General features: G+C 48.4%; 1 protein-coding gene across 1 annotated transcript in view; it reads right to left on the reverse strand.

Annotated features, from left to right (window-relative positions):
* The window catches only part of COL22A1 (collagen type XXII alpha 1 chain), a 305,451-nt gene extending 288,334 nt beyond the window's left edge, over positions 1-17,117 (reverse strand). The window contains exons 1-2 of the mRNA XM_026454562.1: positions 17,027-17,117; positions 12,496-13,062 (exon numbers count right to left, since the gene is read on the reverse strand). Of these exons, the coding sequence (XP_026310347.1) occupies positions 12,496-13,062; positions 17,027-17,117 (658 nt within the window). The remainder of the gene's footprint in view (positions 1-12,495; positions 13,063-17,026) is intronic.
* Between the last annotated feature and the right edge of the window lie 3,888 nt (positions 17,118-21,005).

Genomic DNA, 21,005 nt, shown 5'->3' on the forward strand with positions numbered 1-21,005 from the left:
TGTGAGTGTATGCGTGTGTGTGTTTGTGTATGTTTGCATGTCTGTGTGTGTTTGTGTGTGTTTGTATGCCTGTGTGTGAGTGTAGTGTGTGTATGTTTATATGCCTGTGTGTGAGTGTATGTGTATGTTTGTATGCCTGTGTGTGTGTATATGTATGCCTGTGAGTATATGCGTGTGTATGTTTGTATGCCTGTATATGAGTGTATGTGTGTGCATATTTGTATGCCTGTGTGTGAGTGTATATGTGTATGTATGTTTGTGTATGTTTGTATGCCTGCATGTGAATGTATGTGTATGTTTGTATGCCTATGTGTGAGTGTATATGTGTGTGTTTATATGCCTGTGTGTCTATGTGTGTATGTTTGTATGCCTGTGAGTGTGTCGATGTGTGTATGTTTGTATGACTGTGTGTGTGTTTGTGCATGTGTTTGTGTGGGGGTAAATTCAAAGAAACCAGGGTCAATACAATCAAAAGGACAAAGACAGAACACATATCTTACAGCAAAACAAGTCACCTAAAACCTACAGCTTTGACACTTGTTTTCCTTCAGTCTTCCAGTAACTGCGAGGTTGTGTCAGAAGCATCACAATTAATCAACCACATTTCATGGAAATCCCCAAGACATCGCATAACCCCACATCCCTACTCATTCTCTGACAAGTGTAAAACAAGTTCTGCCAGGATAAGGTTAGCTGCAGGACATGAGAGGCACTCAGAAGTGCAGAGTTCCTCTATGAATTTCATTACATATATGCACATTTATATAGAGACATGTATTTATATAGGGATTGTCTGTGTTTATGCATATGTCCTTTTACAACTACCTATTTAATTGTCGCTGTATTTCATCTCTTTCTCAACTCAAAATGAAACCCCCATGTGAAATGCAGAGTCTCCATGAGCTGAAGGCTTGGGCATGGCATGACCCTAGTCGATGAGATCGTCACACCTGTATGGTGCAGTCTCCACTTTACTTGGGATGGCACCAAGGACAGAGTGATGTGGCTGGCACAAGGCCCCATGGCCAGGCAGCGTTGATTCATATCAAACCTCAAGCCAATTCTAGTTCCACTGGGACATGAATCTGTGCCCAAAACCTAGGAGGGTGTGATGCTTTTTGAGAATACATGGCTAACCCCTAAAAATGGGAGGTAGGGAAGTATCTGTCATTAGATGTCACACAGAGTGGGCAGCTGGTCATGCATTTTGACCAAGACATGGAAGGGAAGAGAAGAGGGGCCCTCTAAGAGGAGCCACACCACTCAGCACCCCAGGGAGGAAACTGAGGCCCCCACAAAATGTCCTAGCCAAGGGCACCTCAGGAGCTGGAGGCAGCAACTCCAGATTCTCAGTCATCACCTCAGAGTATATTATCAAATGTTGGCAAACTCCTGTAAAGGGCCAGATAGTAAACACTTTAGCCTTTGGACCATGAGGTCTCTGTCATAACGACTCAATCTGCCATCCCAGTGTGAGAGCAGCCACCGACAGTACGCTAACAAGTTGACATGGTTGTTGTCCAGTAACACAATTTGTAAAATTGGTTTCCAGCCAGTGATCTGGCCTTCGGGCTGTAGCTTGCTGTCCTCTGAATTCAATCATGGAGGGTCTTCCGCTCCTGAATGGACTAGTTCCCACACAGAACTCAAGACAGGTGAACTTCTCAACTCTGCCCAACTCCCTCCCTGTGACATGGTGCTCAGATATAGTCACGGTATTGCCAAGCACTTTGATTTGTGGCATGTTCTTTTTTATATAGACTTGCCATAAAAATATTAAGTAGGATAACAGTAAGAACCACAACTTGGTAACTATCTACCAGATTGGTAACTATCATTTCAGATTACAGACAAGGAAACCGAGGCTCAGAGAGTTGAAGTCCCTGACTGAGGTCCCTGGCTGGCAGGTGGCAGACCTGGGATTCCACTCTAGCCCCACTGACATTAGACCACAGGTCTTAGCAATGACATGTGATAACAAGAGTTAACCTGTGATTTGCACTGATGTGCCAGGCTGCAGTGGGAGCATTTTATGTGTGTGTTCCCTCTGCTCTAAAGACTAGGTAGTATTGGCCGGGCGCGGTGGCTCAAGCCTGTAATCCCAGCACTTTGGGAGGCCGAGACGGGCGGATCACGAGGTCAGGAGATCGAGACCATCCTGGCTAACACAGTGAAACCCCGTCTCTACTAAAAAATACAAAAAACTAGCCGGGCGAGGTGGCGGCGCCTGTAGTCCCAGCCACTCTGGAGGCTGAGGCAGGAGAATGGCCTGAACCCAGGAGGCGGAGCTTGCAGTGAGCTGAGATCCGGCCACTGCACCCCAGCCCGGGGGACAGAGAGAGACACCCCCTTAAAAAAAAAAAAAAAAAAAAAAAGACTCGGTAGTATTATTATTGTCTTTATTTATTTATTTATTTATTTTGAGACGAAGTCTCACTCTGTCACCAGGCTGGAGTTCAGTGGCACGATCTTGGCTCACTGCAACCTCTGACTCCCTGGTTCAAGCAAGTCTTCTGTCTCAGCCTCCTGAGCAGCTGGGATTATAGGCACATGCAACCAAGCCCAGCTAATATTTGTATTTTTAGTACACATGGGGTTTCACCATGTTGGTCAGTATGGTCTCGATCTCCTGACCTCATGATCCGCCCACCTCAGCCTCTCAAAGTGCTGGGATTAGAGGCGTGAGCCACTGCATCCGGCCTATTGTCTTTATTTTATGTGGAAAACTAAAGTTCGAAAGACTAATTTGTCAAAATAAACAAGAAAGCCTGGATTTCACTGAAGCTTTTAGACCTGAGTCCACCCGCTGAAGATGAGGTTATGAAATCACAGCCTCAGAGGAAGAGAGGAACGGATTCAACCCCAGGCCTTCCCTGAGTTCTCATCCTGTGATCCTCTCGTACATCCCACGTCAGGGGTTCTCAAAGTGGGTAACATCACTTCCAAAGGGGGCAAAATTCAGTTTGGGAAGGAGTGGGAGAGAATCTTAGATATCACAATAGCCTTAGGCCCTCCAAAGTGCTACCCTACCCAACAGCACACAGGGGTATATAATACATGTATGCTATTGCAGTTTCAGAGAAGGGGGATAGCTAGGAAAAAAATATTTACAGAGGCTCCTTTGGGGATAGATAATAATAATTTAAAAGTTGAGAAACACTGTGCCAAGTGAAAGATATTTAACTTGATCATCTTCCTGAAAGTATATATACATAATAAATACACACACAAATACATCATGTTTGTAAATGTATACAGTAAGAGTCCACACTCAGGGCCATCACTGCACCAACAATTCCTCTGGTATTGACTCAATAGATCCTAACACACTACAAGGTAGAGAGTGTCAACATTGTTCTCCTCTTTTTTTTTTGGAGACAGAGTCTCACTCTGTCGCCCAGGCTGGAGTGCAGTGGCACGATCTCGGCTCACTGGAACCTCCGCCTCCCAGGTTCAAGCAATTCTGCTTCAGCCTCCCGAGTAGCTGGGATTATAGGCACCCGCCACCATGCCCGGCTAATTTTTGTATTTTTGGTAGAGATGGGGTTTCACCATATTGGTCAGGCTGATATCGAACTCCTGACCTCAGGTGATCCACTTGCCTCAGCCTCCAAAAGTGCTGGGATTACAGGCATGAGCCACAGCGCCCAGCCCAGCATCCTTTTCTTACAGATGAAGAGACCAGGCAGAGAAAGCTTATGTAACTGGCCTAAGATTAACAGAGAGGAAGCAGACAGAGTTGGGAGGCCCAGCTGGGTGATCTGGCTCCAGAGGCTGTGGCTTAACCAGCTTCAGCCACTGGTGGAGCTACTTTGACTGTGGAAACCTCTTCTAGGAGTCCACCTGCAGGAATAACTCCCCAGGTACATAAGGAGCTCAGTACAAGGAAGTCTCATATTGCATTGTCGCAAGAAACCATAACCTGGAAGCAAGATAAATCACCATCAATTTGGGAATGATTGAAGAGGTGATTGTGCAAGCTCCCCCAGCCAAAGGAGACCTGTGCCATTGAGAATGAGATGGGCTGCATGCCCTGGTCTGAAATGCGCTGACAGCGAAGCATTTGTGTCACACAAGCTCCTTGCTTCTAATACGTGGGTCATACAGTTTTAGGCAGAGGCAGGAGTCAGTGACATGAACCCAGTGGTTCTAGGGGTCATCTCCAGGCTTAGGTCTGGCTGGGCAGAGTTAGAAGACTATTCTTCTTCCTTGAAGTACACACATTTAGAATAAATGATGAGGGAGTTTTAGTTTTCCATCATTTTCAGGAATTTTCACATAAAATTTCACAGCACATAATCATAATTAAGTCATTCAATTACAATTTCTATTTGGTGACCTCAGTCCTAATAAGAGGAACTCCTGGTGACCTGCAGCTGGAGGGCAGGGCCCGGACTGACTGACTTCTTGAGGCTGACATGGTCCCAAGTGCCAGGCCACAGACCTCTACGTGGCGGCTCCAAACCCACAACCCACACTGCTGCCCATCCCTCCCAGCCTTCGGGTCCACCCAGAGGGAACAGCTGGGTGGGTCACTTTGTGGTCACATACATGTTCCCAGATGTGTGTGTGGTGTGTGTGATATATGTGCTGCATGTGTGTATGAGTAGTGTGTATATGTGTGGGGGGTGTTATGTGCCTGGTGTGTGTATGTGGAGGGTGGCACATGGGGCCATATGTGGAGTATTATGTATGTGGGCACATGAACATAATATGCACGTGTGTGTGATGTGTGTGCATGTGGTGTGCGTGGAGCGTGTGCGTGGTCTGTGTTTGTGTGGAGGGTCTTATGTGCATGATGTGCCTGCGTGTGCGTGTGGAGGGTTGAGTACATGGCCAACAGTGTGTGGAGTTGTGTATGTTGTATGTAGGTAGGTGGGTGGATGCATCTGTGGTGTCTGTGTGGGTGCTGTTTGTATATATGATGTGTGTGAATTGTGTAGGTGTATGTGGTGTATAGCATGTGTATATAGAATGTGTGCTGTATATATGTGGTGTGTGGTGTGTGGTGTGTATGTGGTGTGTGTGTGCTGTGTGTAGCCTATGTGCAGTGTGTGTGGTATGCATGGTTTGTGTTTCTGTCGGGTGTGTGTTCTATATGTAGTGTGCAGTGTGTGTGGTGTGCATAGGTGAATGGGTGTGTATGTGAAGTGTGTGCATGGGGGGAGTGTAGCGTGTTGGTGTTTGTGCACATGTGCCTATATATAGTATGTATGTGGTGCATGTGGTGTGCAGGGTGTAAATGGTGTTTGTGTATGTGTTCATGTATGTGTGTGATGTGTACACGGAGTGTCTGTGGTATACATAGTGTGTTCATGTGCAGTGTGCAAAACGTGTATTTGCATGTGGTGTGTGGTTCATATCTATGTGGCATGTGTGGTGTGCATAGTGTTTGTGTATGTGTGTATGCATGTTGCATGCATGGTGTGTGTGGCATGTGTAGTGTGGAGAGTGTGTGTGGTGTGTGCGTATGTGGATGTGCGTGTGAGTGGGTGTGGTTTGCGAGGGGTGTGTGTGTATGTGCTTCTATCTAGGGTGTGTGATGTGCCTGGGACGCATGGTGTTTGTGTGTGTGGGGGTGTGTGTACGTGGGTGTGGTGCACCCCGAGTTTACCGTGGAGTCTCAGGCCAGGCAGAGGGATGTGGGGACAGAGGTAGGAGTGTGACCTGGAAGGCATGGTCACAGGGGGTGATGCCACCAGCAGGGCCATGCCCACTTTGATTCTTGTACAAAACTCCTGTTTAGAGGGAGTCAGTGCCTAGAATTTCCCAGGCCAGACATGCCACCCAGACTTGCCAACAGCCAGCCTCCCTGCTGTCCCCTGGGACATGTGTGGCTGTGTCTTCAAAGGGAAAGATAATTGCAGGGGCTCTGAGGTAGGCCCTCTTCCCGCTGAGGGAAGACTCAGGGCTGCCCCCGGATGCCCCTCCGGGCTGTGTGAACTGGGAAAGGTAAGCTCCATGGCTGAGGCTCCAGTCCTGCCTCCTATAGATGGGAACAGTCCTACGCTCCTGCTAAGCACTGTTGGCTGCCACCCCACCTCCGCCCCAGCCACTGGGCTCCTCCATCATGTGGAGTCCACTCCCACTCAGTCCCTTTGCGGTCCCTGTTCCCCAGGCCTGGAACTCAGCCTGTCAATCTTGGCTTGCACAGTTGTTTCACATCATTCTAAGATCAAGGCAACTTTTCTCTCCTCCAAGAGACCCAGTGTCCCGGGTTTCTCAGCTTTGAAGCACTTATCACCACATGAAATGACCTCACCCATCACTTGAGGGACTGCCCCTCTCCTTTCCCTTCTGGAAAGTGTCACCCTAAAAGTGGGATCATATATGTTGCATACCCCTGTAACTCTCACACTTCAGAACAGTATCTGAAAGACAACCGAAGCTCAATGAATGTACATTGAAAAAATAAGTCAATAATATGTATAAAGAGTGGGTAAAAGCATCCAGTGTTGTGAGATATTACCTATAAATGTTTATTTAGTCCATTCCCAACTATATACACAAGTTGTCTTATTTTCTAAAGGTGTTTTGAACTACAGAAAGAAAAAATGTGCACAATAGATTTTTAAGTGAACCTCATAATGAATTTATTTGAAAGGTGAAGTGCTCTGCCTGCTAACTACAACAGAAAGCAAAGGAGAGCCCCTCCATCAGTGTCAGCACCCACCCGCTAGACTAATCTCCCTGATCACGGCCACAAACCCGTCTGCAAGGAGGAACTGACTCCACATTACAGGTAACTGAGACGCAGGGGGCTAAGTCAACTGCACAGAATGACTCATCAAAATGCAGAGCTGGAGTTTCAATGCTGACATTTTCCCGGGGAGAACCACAGGTGAACAATAACATGGGAAAATTAATCTCCTCACACAAAAGAAGCCTCCCTCTACTCCCAGCCTCAGTCGTACTGGCAAGTGTAAGCACCCAGGAGTCAAAACTCTCACTAAATCAGAATAGAGCTAACTGTGAACATATCCACAACAGGGTGGGAGTGGGGAGGGGACGACCGCACATCCGGAGACAGAAAACACCACGGGAGCATGGGAGAGGCTCCTTCTTTGCCCTAATCCAGATCAACATCTCAGCCCAAGAGTCCAAGCGCAAAAGACAGGATGCAGCAAGGGACTCCCTGGCTGTGGGGACAGGAGAGAGAGGACCACCATAGCGTGCCCCCAAAATAGAAGTAGGTGGAGTCTTTCTCGGCCGTGGCCAGCTGGCATTCCACAGGCTCCCTTACAGTGACCCGATAAGCTATATAAAGCTCGTTTTGTGGCCACGACAAAGCCTAGGGTGGAGAAAACTCTTAATTATAGCCGATGTTCTGGGGCTGGCCTTGTCCTCGGCCTCCACCCCACACACTGCAGGAAGCTGAGGCTGAGATTGCATCCCCTGGGAGCCTCTGTCAGGCGATGGAGAAGCAGGAGTTGATGCGGTGACACAGAGGCACTTCCCCGAATGTGTCCAAAGACAAGGAAACACATGGCCACCAGCATCACGGCAGACCTTAGGGAAGGCCACTGGGGAGGTCAGGCCACTGGGGAGGCCAGCGTGACGCCTGAAACGTGCCTGTAATAACACTGGCCTTGTGTTACTGTTGTTACTGTTGCTATTCCACTCCTCAGTCTGCTGATACTTGTTTTCATTTGTAAAATGGGGATAATGATTTTTTTTCAAGTTCGTTTCAGTCATTCATTCAACAAACAGCCACTGGCCACCAGGTCTGAGCCACATCTGCTCTAGACACTGTGTAGTTTGATTATTAGATATGCAGTAAGATTCCAGAAGGATGGTTGAAAGCACTCACTCTTTGGCAGTAGGTTCTGACCAAAGAAAGACTTCTACACCTGTCCCCTGCAATCCTGGACAGGCCACTCAGCCCCTATGTGCCTCTGTGCCACCAACCATAAAACAGCCAGCCTGCCTTCTCTAAATCTGCACCAGCCTTCACAATCTAACCATTTGTCTCTGTTCACCAAAGTGTGAACACATTCAATATTTCCATTATTAGTGGCTATAATTTCAGATTTGCTTCATGTTCTTATCCTTTTCTTTGGTGGGGGTGGGGTGGGGAATGAAATAGATCATTGCCCATGAACTTCTAATGTGCGCAACACAACAGCAAGCACAGAATGAACTGTCAGGCCACTGCCCTTGATTTCCTTTAAACAATATTTAGGAGCTCATCCTACATACTCGTCTCTGCTCTAAGCACTGAGGTACCACAAGGAACAGACTTTGCCCTTGTGAAGCTTATATCCTTGTGTGTGAAGATACACTAAGCAGGTAAACTAATGCATATATAAAATTACACACTCTGTTATGTAATCGTCTGCCATTTTCCTGCTGCCCCAAGTAGACAAGAGTTTCCCTCGCAAGGACAAAGAGGATGCCAGATTCACTACTGCATCATGGGCACCTGGCCTGTGTCCAGCACAGAGGAATCACTCAATGTGCTTGTTGAATGAATGAATGATGTGAATGTTTACTATAATGCATAACTGTTAATGAAGGAATGAATAAATGAGATTGAATCAAATGGCTGTTTTAATGCATAGTTGTTGAATGAATGAATGAGTTGGATCTAACTGAATGATTACTACATCAAAAAAAATCCTGATATTTTTAGTCTACCATTTTCCAGGTCATTAATAAGTGGCCCCTATTGAGACTAGTTCCTCCTCAGGCTATTGAGTCCCCCACAGGCATCCTCTGTGTACCAAGAGATTTCTGGTGTTCAAATTCTGCCATGCTCCCTGATTCAATCTCACTAGCTGCTTTCCAATATGTTACTATTAGCTCTTTTATTTTGTTTTGCTTTGTTTCTAATTGAAGCAATTGTAAGGGGATTTCATTTCGTTTGTAGCCAGAATAGACCAGGCCCTCTTCATCTCACAGCTGTATTTACAAAAACTGATTCCCTTTAGATGACTGAGCATTCACTTAAATCTTACATCTATTTTAGGATTTTGGAGAAGCCCTGTCTTCACAGAATCCATGAGCTTTTCCTGACGAGATCAGGGCGGACGTGTGTTCTGGGCTGGCCTGCGCAGGTTTCCCTTTCTCTTGGTAACAGCTCACTGGTTTTCCTTCATGTATCAAATCCCTTTCCTTGAGGGAGCTGGGCTGGGAATTAACTCCACTCCCAAATATTAAACAAGGTCTTGTGACAGGCCCAAAATATTCAACCTATTTCCACTCCCAGACTAATGAATGGTGTAGGGACAGTCACATGACCTACCCTAGTCCAAAGAGACTGAGCACCAGGCCTGCTGCGTAATAGTGTCTTCTCCTCCCGGGTTTGCAGGCAGACATGGCTCTGAGATCCACTGAGAGGTGTCTTGCCATGGTGTCCCCAGGTTGCCCTCCCATGTCCATTCTCTCCCTCTGCCCTGCTCCCAGCCCAGGAGGCCAGCCACTGTGACTGCATCACTTGGCCTTGCTTGGCTGGAGTCAGACAGGGTCAGGCTAGTGGAAGGAGCAGCCATGCAAGAGCAGATAAGGGGCAGGGGCTTCTTTCTTGCTCCCTCTCTGCCTGTGTGTTATGGTCTGGCAAGAGAACTGTATGCCTTCATGACTAAGGGTCCTACGGGGCCACCCAATCTCAGCCCTCATGAACTCTAGTGACACACTCTATCCCTTCTCAGCTGGCTTTTCCCATCACTAGTTCGTGCGTACCTCAGTATCCCTTGTTGATCTCACCCTCCTCTAAATAAAACCTTCATCAGAGTCTCTTCACTGAAACCCATTTACCAGTATAATTCTGATACATAAGTCAAGCCACGAACAGAGTTAACACCAAGATAGAGGTACCTGGAAATGGAGAGTGGAATGAATGGATCAAGGTTTCATCGCTTGAAGCTGCCTGACCTCTGGTCTTTCAATTTAAAGTGATAATATTAATAAATTTGCTTTACCAAGGTCAATGATGGTGAAGCCCGTTTTCTGGAGGCACAGGGGAGAGGCCTGAAGTCTGAAGGCCTGGGTTCTGTTCCCACCCCTGGTGTCTATTAACTGTGCGGTACATCCCAGGGACTTGACCTCTCTGGGGTTGTCTCTGCCATTCTCAGAGCCATCCCTGGGCATGGAAGAGCTTCAAAGTCTAGAGTTGTCTCTGCTGAGATCCAGAACCACTCTGAACCAAAACTGTCAGGATGGCAAAAACAAACAAACAAACAACAGTGGGAAGGATCTGGAAGTAACCTGGTTTCCCAGCACTCTGCATCAAGGGGTTCTGGATTCTGGAATGACAGGTAGAATTCATTGTTCCTGAGCTACCACATTGAATTGCTACTTCTTAGCTGGGACTGTGACCCTGTGCCTAGATCTCATCTGCACAGATTTCTGATTCATCTAGTACTCACCTCGATCAATCCCATAGCTCCAGCCCTGCCTGGGCTGTCTCCTATCACTCCTCTTTCCCCACCTGACCCATCCCCTCTTGGGCCTACAACTGAGGGCCCAACACGCCTTGAAGCTGTGCCTTCCATGATCTCAGCATTCTGTGTGCTCTTATCTATACAAAAGACAGAATCCTTATCCTATGAGGTTGTGATATGGGTCAGTGAAGTCACTAATGGGAAGTCCACAGCCAATGCCTTGCATACTCTAGGGTAGATTACCTTCACTCAGCCTTCTGGGCATTGATTTCCACCTCTGTAACATGGGCCAAGTCATCAATGCTGGATCTCTCCCGAAACACAGTTGTCTGAATTTCTCCAGCAGTCTTGTGAAGGGCCTCCCTTTGTCCTGCTGTTCAGTCACATTCCATTCCCCACAGAGATCTGACCATGTCACACCCCTGCATAAACCCTCCAGCATGTCCTCACCTTAGCACACAAGGCCTCCCTTTATGGGGACCCTGACAATCTGACAACACCCAGCAGCCCTAATCTCCTTCTTTTCCCCAGCTGCATGGGCCTATCATGGTTCACTGACCATGTCATGGCATCCCTTAATCCCACTCCATCTCATCCTTCTCAATCCCATGCAGTTCATGCTCCTCCTCTGAATAACCTAAGCACCACTTCCTCCAGGAAGCCCTCCCTCATTCTCCATATCCCCACACATACCATAGTCACACATGGACCTGGCTGCCTGTGACTTTATTCAAGTTTACCTGCACAGTACCATATTCCCTTTTATGTGTCTTTCCTGCCTTCTAGACTATGAGCACCCTGAGAATGGGTGCTGTGTCTTATCTTTTTCTGTAGCCCCAGAAATCAGCACAAGGTCACACAAAAAAGTATATAAGTATCTGTTGAATAAATAAGTGGAGATTAAAAGAGCCAGCACAGAGAAAAGGGTCATACTGTGGTACAGCAGCCTAGAGCCACCCCAGTTTCAGAAATGGTTTAGCTGTGTTCTCACTGGGCTGCAAGTCAGGCACAGCCCCAGGATCAGGCCCCTGCTTCCCCTGCTGAGTCACACCCAGCTGCTCCCACCGCCAGCACTTCCATGCTGCCCCAGCCCTGCAAGGCTTTCCCTGTCCCTGGCCAAGGTATAACCTATGGCTTCCCAGTCAGGGGTTGTTCAGTCCCCTGCAGTAATCAGAAAGACAGAGGCTGAGGCTCCACACTCCACCTGACCAGCTTCAAAGCACAGCCCCTGCTAGGTCTGGAGGAGAAGGTTACTCAGCAGCCACTGTGACCCAAGAAGGACAAATGTCACCCCAATGCAATAGGCAGAGGCAGAAGCTGGAGACAGTATGGAACATGAGAAACCCACTTCACCCTTCCTGTCCTGGGGAGGGGGCTGTCCTCAGAATGACCCCCACTAAATCCTGGAGGTCAGGCTTCCAGGTCAGAGCCCTGCGGACCATCAGCTCTCTGCCTCTCCTCCCCCTACCCCCAGCCACAATCAACAGATTCCAGACAAATAAGCTAGAGGCCTTGGGTTATCTCAGAGGGCGCCGGGTCAACAGCACTTGGCCTCTGGGATAAGCAGCTCCTGACTGTGTCTAAATGACTGACTCTGGGCTGCTGGGAAGAGCTGACGGAGCCTGTACATGCCCATTTTCTTGCATGATCCCTCATCACAGCCCCTTGGGAGACCCTGCTATATGCCCAGAGCTTCAGGCCAGACTTTGCATGCACAGTTTCTAGCTTTCACAGCTCTGGGCAGTAAGTAGAGGATGTTCCCATATCAGAGGTAAAAGATGAGACACCAAGTATCTCCCAGGTGGCAGGGTGGTTAGAACCCAGCCGGCTTCCATTCCAAACCCCTTCTTGCCTCCGCTGGCGACCTCTGCCTCTGGATGGAAGAAGACATGGCATCTTCCTGACAACAGGAATGTCCAGGGGGTGCATGTGCTACTAGGTTCCCTGTGTGGCCAAACCCAAGAATGTGGGTTCCCTCTGCCTCTGCACCTGCTACTTCCCCCGCCTTCCTGGAGCCAGCCGCAGGTTCCCTATCTGCCCAAGGACCCCTCCCGTGGGCTCAGCTGGTGGCGTCACTCTTGCCAGGGGCCGCGTGGGGCCCGGGCGCACTCACTTTCACACAGACGGCGCCGCAGCTTGCCCCGGATCTTGTCGATGGCATTGAAGTCGGACACGTGGAAGACGTGGGCGGACTTGGGCTCTGAAGCGATCTCCTCCAGCTCCTCCTTGAGTGCCTCGCCCACGCCCACAGCAAAGATGCGGATGCCAGCGCGGTGGGCGGCCGCCGCGGCGTCCAGCACCAGGTCCTGGCTGCGGCCGTCGGTGAGCAGGATGGCCACTTGCTTGTAGGCGCGGTCCCCGGGGCGGCCTCCGGCGCGCGGGGAGAAGCTGAGGGCCGTGATGTAGCGCAGCGCGTCACCCGTGTTAGTGTTGCCCCCATGGTAGGCGAGGCGCCGGGCGGCTGCCTTGACTTCCTCCCGCGAGCCAAAGAGGCCCAACTCGAAGGCCGTGGTGGGCCGGTCACTGTAGCGCACGACCCCCACACGGGTGCGGTCAGGACCCACCTCGAAGGTATCCACCAGGTTGGCCACCCACTGCCGGACCTTCTCAAAGTCCTCCTTGCCCACGCTGGAGGAGGTGTCCAGGAGGAAAACCAGATCGTAGTGGACACTTTTGCAACCTGCAGGGGTGAGAGAAGGGGTGGCATAGGGCAAATGGGCATGGAAAGGACACTGTCCTGGGGCATAAAGGTCACTGGGGTCACACACCTGCTCAAATGCCTACCTGCCCTGTTTCTCATGACCCAGGGGCCCTGGGCTGCCTCAAGGGCCTGAGCCTCAGTTTCCAAACCTTCAGTTGGCAATAATCATGAGTTTTCCCCAAGACTACAGTGAGGCTCAACTGACAATACCTAGCATCACATTAAAATGATTAACAGCCACCACACAGCACTATGCCTCAATCTCTTCACTTTTATTTTGTTTAAAAGGTAACTCCATTTTTTCATTATTTTTCAACCGACCACAAATAATGCATGCCCGTTTCCGAGAAGTCAGAAAATGCAATCAAAAGATGTTTAGATGGCCAGGCGCGGTGGCTCACGCCTGTAATCCCAGCACTTTGGGAGGCCGAGGCGGGTGGATCACGAGGTCAGGAGATCGAGACCATCCTGGCTAACACGGTGAAACCCCATCTCTACTAAAAAATACAAAAAATCAGCCGGGCGTGGGGGCGGGTGCCTGTAGTCCCAGCTACTCAGGAGGCTGAGGCAGGAGAATGGCGTGAACCCAGGAGGCGGAGCTTGCAGTGAGCTGAGATCCCGCCATTGCACTCCAGCCTGGGCAACAGAGCAAGACTCTGTCTCAAACAAAAAAAAAATTTAGATGTTTTAAATGCCCGTATTCCCATCTACACGGAGATAACCACTATTAAAGCATGGTATATATACTTGATTATTTTTTATTTCCATATAATTATTAATAGGAATGGGACTGCACCAGACACACTGATACTTATGCTGTTCTCCCCGCATTTAGTTATAAGGTAGAAATCCATTTCTAGTTTGATCATGCCGGTTTCCATGGCTGCACAGAGTCCTCTGCAGGGATGAACATAATTGATTTAGCCAGCGCTCTCCCGTTAGATATTTAATGACTCAGCCCTTTAAAATCAGATAATACAAGGGGAAGTGTTTTCCAATCTCTAGAACACTGCACAAATATAAAAGAAACTATCAAGAAGCCCTGGTCTTAAGGCCGGGCGCAGTGGCTCACGCCTGTAATTCTAGCAATTTGGGAGGTCAAGGTGGGCAGATCACTTGAGGCCAGAAGTTTGAGACCAGCCTGGCTAACATGGCAAAACCCCATCTCTACTAAAAATACAGAAATTAGCCAGGCATGGTGGCTTATGACTGTAATCCCAGCTACTCAGGAGACTGAGGCACAAGAATCCTTTGAGCCAGGAGGTAGAGGATGCAGTGAGCCAATATCGTATCACTTCCCTCCAGCCTGGGTGACAGAGTGAGACCCTGTCTCAAAAAAAAGAAAAAAAAGAAGCCCTAGTCTGACTCTTCCAGAAGGTGGGGTTTGGCCATCCCAACAGAAGCAGCTGACCAGGCCTCTGTGAACACCAGGCACAAACATTTGGCTATAAAAACAAAACTGAACAAAACAAAACAAAAAACCACTTTGTTGAAATACGAGATTGGAAAAGGTAAAATGGTCTGGTAGTGGCCTGGGCGCATGAGAGTTAGAGGAGAATGCACCTGCCTGCTCAGCAAGTGACCGTGGACTTGTCACACCCTTTCTCAGGGGCTTTGAAGCCTCATAAAGGAGGGTATTTTTTTATCCACCAATTCCAAAGTTAGTGATTTATCCCAAGAAAACAATCAGATAAATGGAAAAAAAAAAAGATGTATAAAGAAATTCACAGCAGCATGGCCAAAAAAAAAAAAAAAAAAAAAAATGCTGGAGATAACGATACAATCACCTATGTGGAATTAAAGAAATTACTTAAAGAAAAATTATGATGAATTCATTGCTAGGCAGCCATGCAGGTGACGGCTGCAGAGGAATCCTTATTTACCAGCATGGATACACTTTTCCAATATAGCACTGGGTGTGAAAAGCTGTTTATAAAATGATATGTATAACATAGAATTTCTGGAAAGAAAACCTATATGTGTGTGTGTGCACGCACGATTGTATATGTATGTATGCATGACAGAATCTGAGAAGGAAATATTTGTTTACCTCTGGTAAGCAGAGCTATGAGTGAATTTTATTTTTTGTATTTTTTGCTTTTATATTTGCAAGCGATAAAGTTCAAAAAACAGAAAAACGATAAAGCTATACGTATTTACACACATACTCCCACAAATGCTTCCCTGTGTGGTCTGAGCCAATGCCACCCTTGAATGTTCCACACCTACCTTTCCCTCTAGTTTTAAAAATCCAAGTGACAATCTGCATGTCAGGCACTGAGTTATATCCCAGCCTTAGCAGGACTGATCCCTAACAGGATTAGAACTCTGGAGTGTGTTTGACCAGATGTGCAGACTTGGAGATAATTCCTGGGGAGTTTTTCTCCTTGACACAAAAGGTCATTCTTTTGTGCTTGGGACAATAATGTCCCAGTCTGTTCAGGATAATTGCTGCTGAGGGCCAGGCAGAACCCGGCCTGCAGGCTTTAATCCTAGAGCAAATTTGTTTGAAGGCTACAGAAGTTTCATTTGTTCAGGAGGCCTCCCCAAGGGGCCCTTTTGAGTTCAGGGCACATTTTCTCCCAGAGGCCAGGAACAGGCAGGATTGTGTGCCCGTGAGGCTGCAGCGTGATGTGGAGAAAAGAGATCCGAACTGGGGCGGGTGCCTTGGCTTCTGGCCTTGACTCTGCTGAGGCACGGGCTATGCCACTGCTGGCAGGTGAGTGCTTTCCTTGGGCCCACCATTTTCCACTCTGAAATGAGGGCATGGAGGAGACCACCCTAGTGCCTTTTTGCTTTTAAATGTGATAATCCTGTGCATTGGCTATGCGTTTGGGGTTGGCTAGATGGGCGCAGAAATCTCATGTTCCCTGCATGTAAAACAGGATGTCTACAGTTAGTTCTGCCCTTCCAGCTAGCCAGGCTTTGAGAGGCTCGGAAAAAAAAAAAAAAAAAAAAAAGAGCATGAGACAACTCTGTAAATTTAATAAAGAAATAATATCAACCTTTCTTTTTTAAGTCCAGGGAGAAAAGCCTTAGAATATCACTTCCTGTAAGATGGGCCCAGCATTTTGCTTCCTGGATCTAATGACAGGCAGTCTCCCTGGCCACCTTGTGGGCAGTACACAAAATGTTGCACCTGTCTGTGTATTGAGGACCCTAGTGTGCAGGCTCTATGCCGAGGCTGTGGACCCTGATCCCTCCTTCACAACTAAGCACTGACGACCCGTGCCTTCCCCCAGGGCAGGGGCCCTCATACAGGTTAGCAAAACTATGTTGCCATGTCCCTCCCCTCCTGCCCTGGGCCTTCTCATCTCCAGTCAACTTTCCCAATTACCGGGTCTACTACATCAACACACTTTTCTCACCGTCCTGGATGCCTTTGCTAAGTGGGCTCCAGTGTGTACACGTCCCCCAGAATGTGTCCCAGAACCTTCACAGGACAACACAGCCAGGTCCTCACCCGGGCCTCCTCCCCGATCTTCAAACCTGCACACGCTTGGTAGAGACAGGCTCACAACCCAGGTTGTGACTGATCAAGACGTGTTAAAGCAACTCATTCCCTCTGTCACACTCTCTCCTCCTCTCACACGAACACACACCCATCCCCTCACATTCACACTCACATGCATACTGACATCACCGCACGTATTCACACACGCCCTCAAACTCACACACACTGCCCCACACACTCTCCCTCACACCCTCGCAGCTCCTCCCACACTCATACACACAGGCCCACACACAGGCCCACGCTGAGCAGCTGGTGACTTTCTGTCCCTAGGTTGGAGGGCAGCTGCCTCACACGTGGATTCCAGACTCTCCCTCTCTCTCACACGGTCAGTTGTGAGCTCACTTGCATGCACACACCACAGCCCATGCTCAGACACATGCTGTCTGCTCTGTCCCCAGCACAGCATGGCACAGCCCATGGTGGCCCCACCTGCCCGCTGAGCCTGGCAGCCGCCGCCCCCACTCCACAGCAGCAGCATCCAGAGGAGGCCAGCCACAGCATTCCCTCGGAGGCCGACCATGGCTCTCCTGTTCTTGGGGACAGGCTTCTCTTGGCCAGGAAGAGACGCTGTGAGGGTCTACTGCAGCATGGCCTGTGTGGAGAAAGACACCCTTAGAGAAGGCTCTCAAGCTGAAAGTCTGTGAGACGCAAACTCTGGGCCCCGCCCAGGAGGATTCCCCCACGCCCAGCCTTCCAATCCATCTTCCCTCCCGGATTCAACTCCAGGCAGCCAATGTGTAACCTTCCAGAGCAGAGCCAAGTGTGACCTCCCTTCATGGATGTATGCCTGGGTCCCCCCAGCCATCCAATTAGCAGATGGGCTTGCAGAAGGGAGTAGGAGAGGGCCTTGCGCCTGAGGACTCCACACCACATCCTGCCTGGTACGGCTTGGCTCTGTGTTGCCGCCCATATCTCCCTCTCTGAAATCCCCACGTGTCGAGGGAGGGACATGATAGGAGGTGCCTGGATCATGGGGGCAGTTTCCCCCATGCTGTTCTTGTGATATTGAGTGAGTTCTCAGGAGATTTGCTGGTTTTATAAATGGTAGTTTTTCCTGCTCTCTCACATATTTACTCTCCTGCCTGCCACCATGTAAGAAACACCTGCTGCCCCTTCCTCCATAACTGTAAGTTTCCTGGGGCCTCCCCAGCCATGCAGAACAATGAGTCAATGAAACCTCTTTCCTTTATAAATTACCCAGTCTTGGGCAGTTCTTTCTAGCAGCGTGAAAATGGACTAATACACCACCTAAAATCGTTCAGTATCACTGTCCTCATCTGAATACGGCACAGGGGACTGCCACGTTCCACCCACCCCTGTCCAGCCTGGCCTCTCACCTTGCCTCACTCCCTCATGCCGCACTTGGTAGCCATGAACTTTCTAGCCATTTCCTGCAGGTTCCAGGAGCACCACACCTCCCTTTGCCCCTGTGGGAGGACTTCCCTCTACCTAAAATCCTCACACCTACCCTAGGAGCCTCTGGCAATGCTCAGCTCAGATGCTCCCCTTCTGGAAAATTTTTCCCAGACCCCTCACTTCCCTACGGATTGAGGGGGTCACTGCTCAGCTGCCTGCAAGTGAACCCTGAGCTCCTCAGCAGGGGACTGTGACTCTAATTCTCCATTTGCTTCATTGTCAGCCCTTTGGACTGCTTGATCCCTAGAGGCTGAGACCAGGCCAACTTCACTGGGCATGGAAGATTAGAGCATTTACGAACGGTCAGTAAGTACCTATGAAGGAAAGAACTAATGAAGAATTCTTCAAAGGATTCCTGAACCTCAGTGTTTGCAATGGTAAGGAAGTTATCTCAAAGGCAGTTGGGCAAACCATCCTCATAAGGGTTATTCTGCTTCAAATAATTGGTGAATACTTTTTAAAAGATTCTAATAAACAGAAAAATATTAAGATGGTGGCAAGGGAGTACGTTGGGACCAAACTCACTTACCCTTTGTAAAGTACCAATCTGATGCCAGTATTTACAATGACCAGAGGGAAGACTGCAGAGAATCATGAAATGATATCTTATGAACTGGCATGTCTGCTGCAGCCCGGAGTCACGTGCCACCACCAGCACCCTGGACCAGGGCTAGGAGGGCTTATCGAAACATAAAACACATGTGGCAGGGGAGTGAGCTCGTGGGTGTCTGTACATATGTTTCTGTTGCTGATCTTTCTCTGAATTATGTTGACATTTCCACTCTTCATCAATGACAATCTAAAATGTTAAAATGAATCAGAAGGGAACCTCCAAAAACCTGGATTAACTGTGAAGAAAGTATCAACAGGGCTGTGCCTGATGACAAGCATAGGTAAATCAATTTCTGGAATTATCCCCCTGAAATACACCCATGTGCATTTGCGCATGCAGACACACACACACACATGTGCGCGCGCGCACACACACACACGTACACACAGGATAAGCTAGCTGAATGCACATTTGAAGTCATGAGCCGCCGGGCTTCATCTGCTGCAGGAGCAGCAGATGAATTATTTGTGGCTCCAAGGACACAAATGTTTGTGCAGATAATTGTGCAGATAATTCTGCAGAGAACCATGAAATGACATCCTATGAACTGGCATGTCCACTGCAGCTCGGAGTCACATGCCGCCACTAGGAATTATTTGTGGCTCCAGGGACACAAACATGCTCTCACCCTGCACTCTATCCAGGCTGCTTCTCCATCCTGTAATGCCCCCAATCCACTTGACCTCCAGATGCTCAATCAGTTCTTCCAACTCCCTATGGAGTGGCTGTGGTCATTCCTATTCTGCATGTTATACCTGATCTCAGCCAGGTCACATAACTTGCCCAAGGTCACACTCCTGGAAGTGGTGGAGCAGGCACTGGACACCCTATAACCAGCAGATGCATTACTCCAAGGAAAGCCAGACCCCCATTCTACATCAAGTCTAAGTGTCTCTGCTGCACCTGCAACCCCTTAGCTCCTGGAGGGTTAAGTCTAGAGATACTCCCCTGCCTCAAATCCCTCCTACCCACTATATTCACCAAATGCTAATGTATCACACAGCTTTTTTTTTTTTTTTTTTTTTTTTTTTTGGGGTTTCACTCTTGTTGCCCAGGCTGGAGGCTCACCGCAACCTCCGCCTCCTGGGTTCAAGCAATACTCCTGCCTCAGCCTCCTGAGTAGCTGGGATTATAGGTGTGTGCCACCACACCTGGCTAATTTTGTATTTTTAATAGAGACGGGGTTGCTCCATGTTGGTAAGGCTGGTTTCGAACTCCCAACCTCAGGTGATCTGACTGCCTCGGCCTCCCAAAGTACTAGCATTACAGGCATGAACCACCACACCCGGTCTCACACAGCTTTTAGCACAGCATTTTTAGATGCATCTCATCAAACAGATTTATGGCCCTGTGCTGGGCTTATATCAAATGCCTCAAAAATTTTGTATGGAACTTTTGTTTTCCAACAACCCATTCAGGTTATATCTATCCTCCAAATTTTGCCCACAGACTTCCATCTTTTTTCCCACATCTCCTGGTACCCTCTGCAGGCTTTGGGGCTGATATCTGGATGCTTACATCTGGAGAAATTATTCCCCATATCACCTTCTCCCCTCTGGTCCTTTGCCACCTCCCTGATGAATGAGTGGATGGATGCATCCACTCATATTTCTCACTTGAGGGTTAAACATGTATTTATTCCCATGGGATCTGGCAGGGGTCCCAGGCACAGCCTGTGTCATGCCAGGCTGTGATCGTCTGCCCAGGGCCTGGCTCCCCTATGGCCTAGTGAGGAGGGTCCTTGAAAGCAGCGACTGTGTGTTACTGGTTTCTGTAGTACTGGTGGCTGGCGCAAAGCCCAGCACAGAATTGGTGCTCAGTTAATGTTCATATTTGAAGGGAAGGAAAAGAGAAGGGAAGAGAAGAGGGAAAGGAGGAAGGGAGAGAAGAAAAGGAAAGAAAGAAGGGGAGGCTGATGACTTGGCTACCTTGGGGAAATACTGAACTCAGAGAATCTGGACTATTGGCAGTTTCTGAGCATAGACTCATCCAAGCACATTTCCTGTCTCTATTCTGCCTAGGACTTACTAGCACCCAAACTTGATCTCTTTTTTTGATTTTATCAACAGTAAAAGATTACTTCGATGCCTATTACTAATAGAAAACAGTATTAAGAGTCTGCTTCAAGAAATGGGCTAAGCAGTTTTTGTCCACATATTGTTTTATTGGAGCCTCACATTCATGATATGAGCTAGGCACCAATATCTCATGAAAAAAGTACAGCATGGGGGGATTAAAGTCTCAGCTGTGAGTGGTCGTGCTGGGATTTGACCTCAGGTCACAGGCTGTTCTCCATCCCCTTTCCATGCTGGGGATGCTTTCTCTCTTTTACATATATATATATATATATATATATATATATATATATATTTTTACTTT

Source organism: Piliocolobus tephrosceles, chromosome 7 (assembly GCF_002776525.5).
Source record: "Piliocolobus tephrosceles isolate RC106 chromosome 7, ASM277652v3, whole genome shotgun sequence".
In the NCBI taxonomy this organism is placed as follows: domain Eukaryota; kingdom Metazoa; phylum Chordata; class Mammalia; order Primates; family Cercopithecidae; genus Piliocolobus; species Piliocolobus tephrosceles.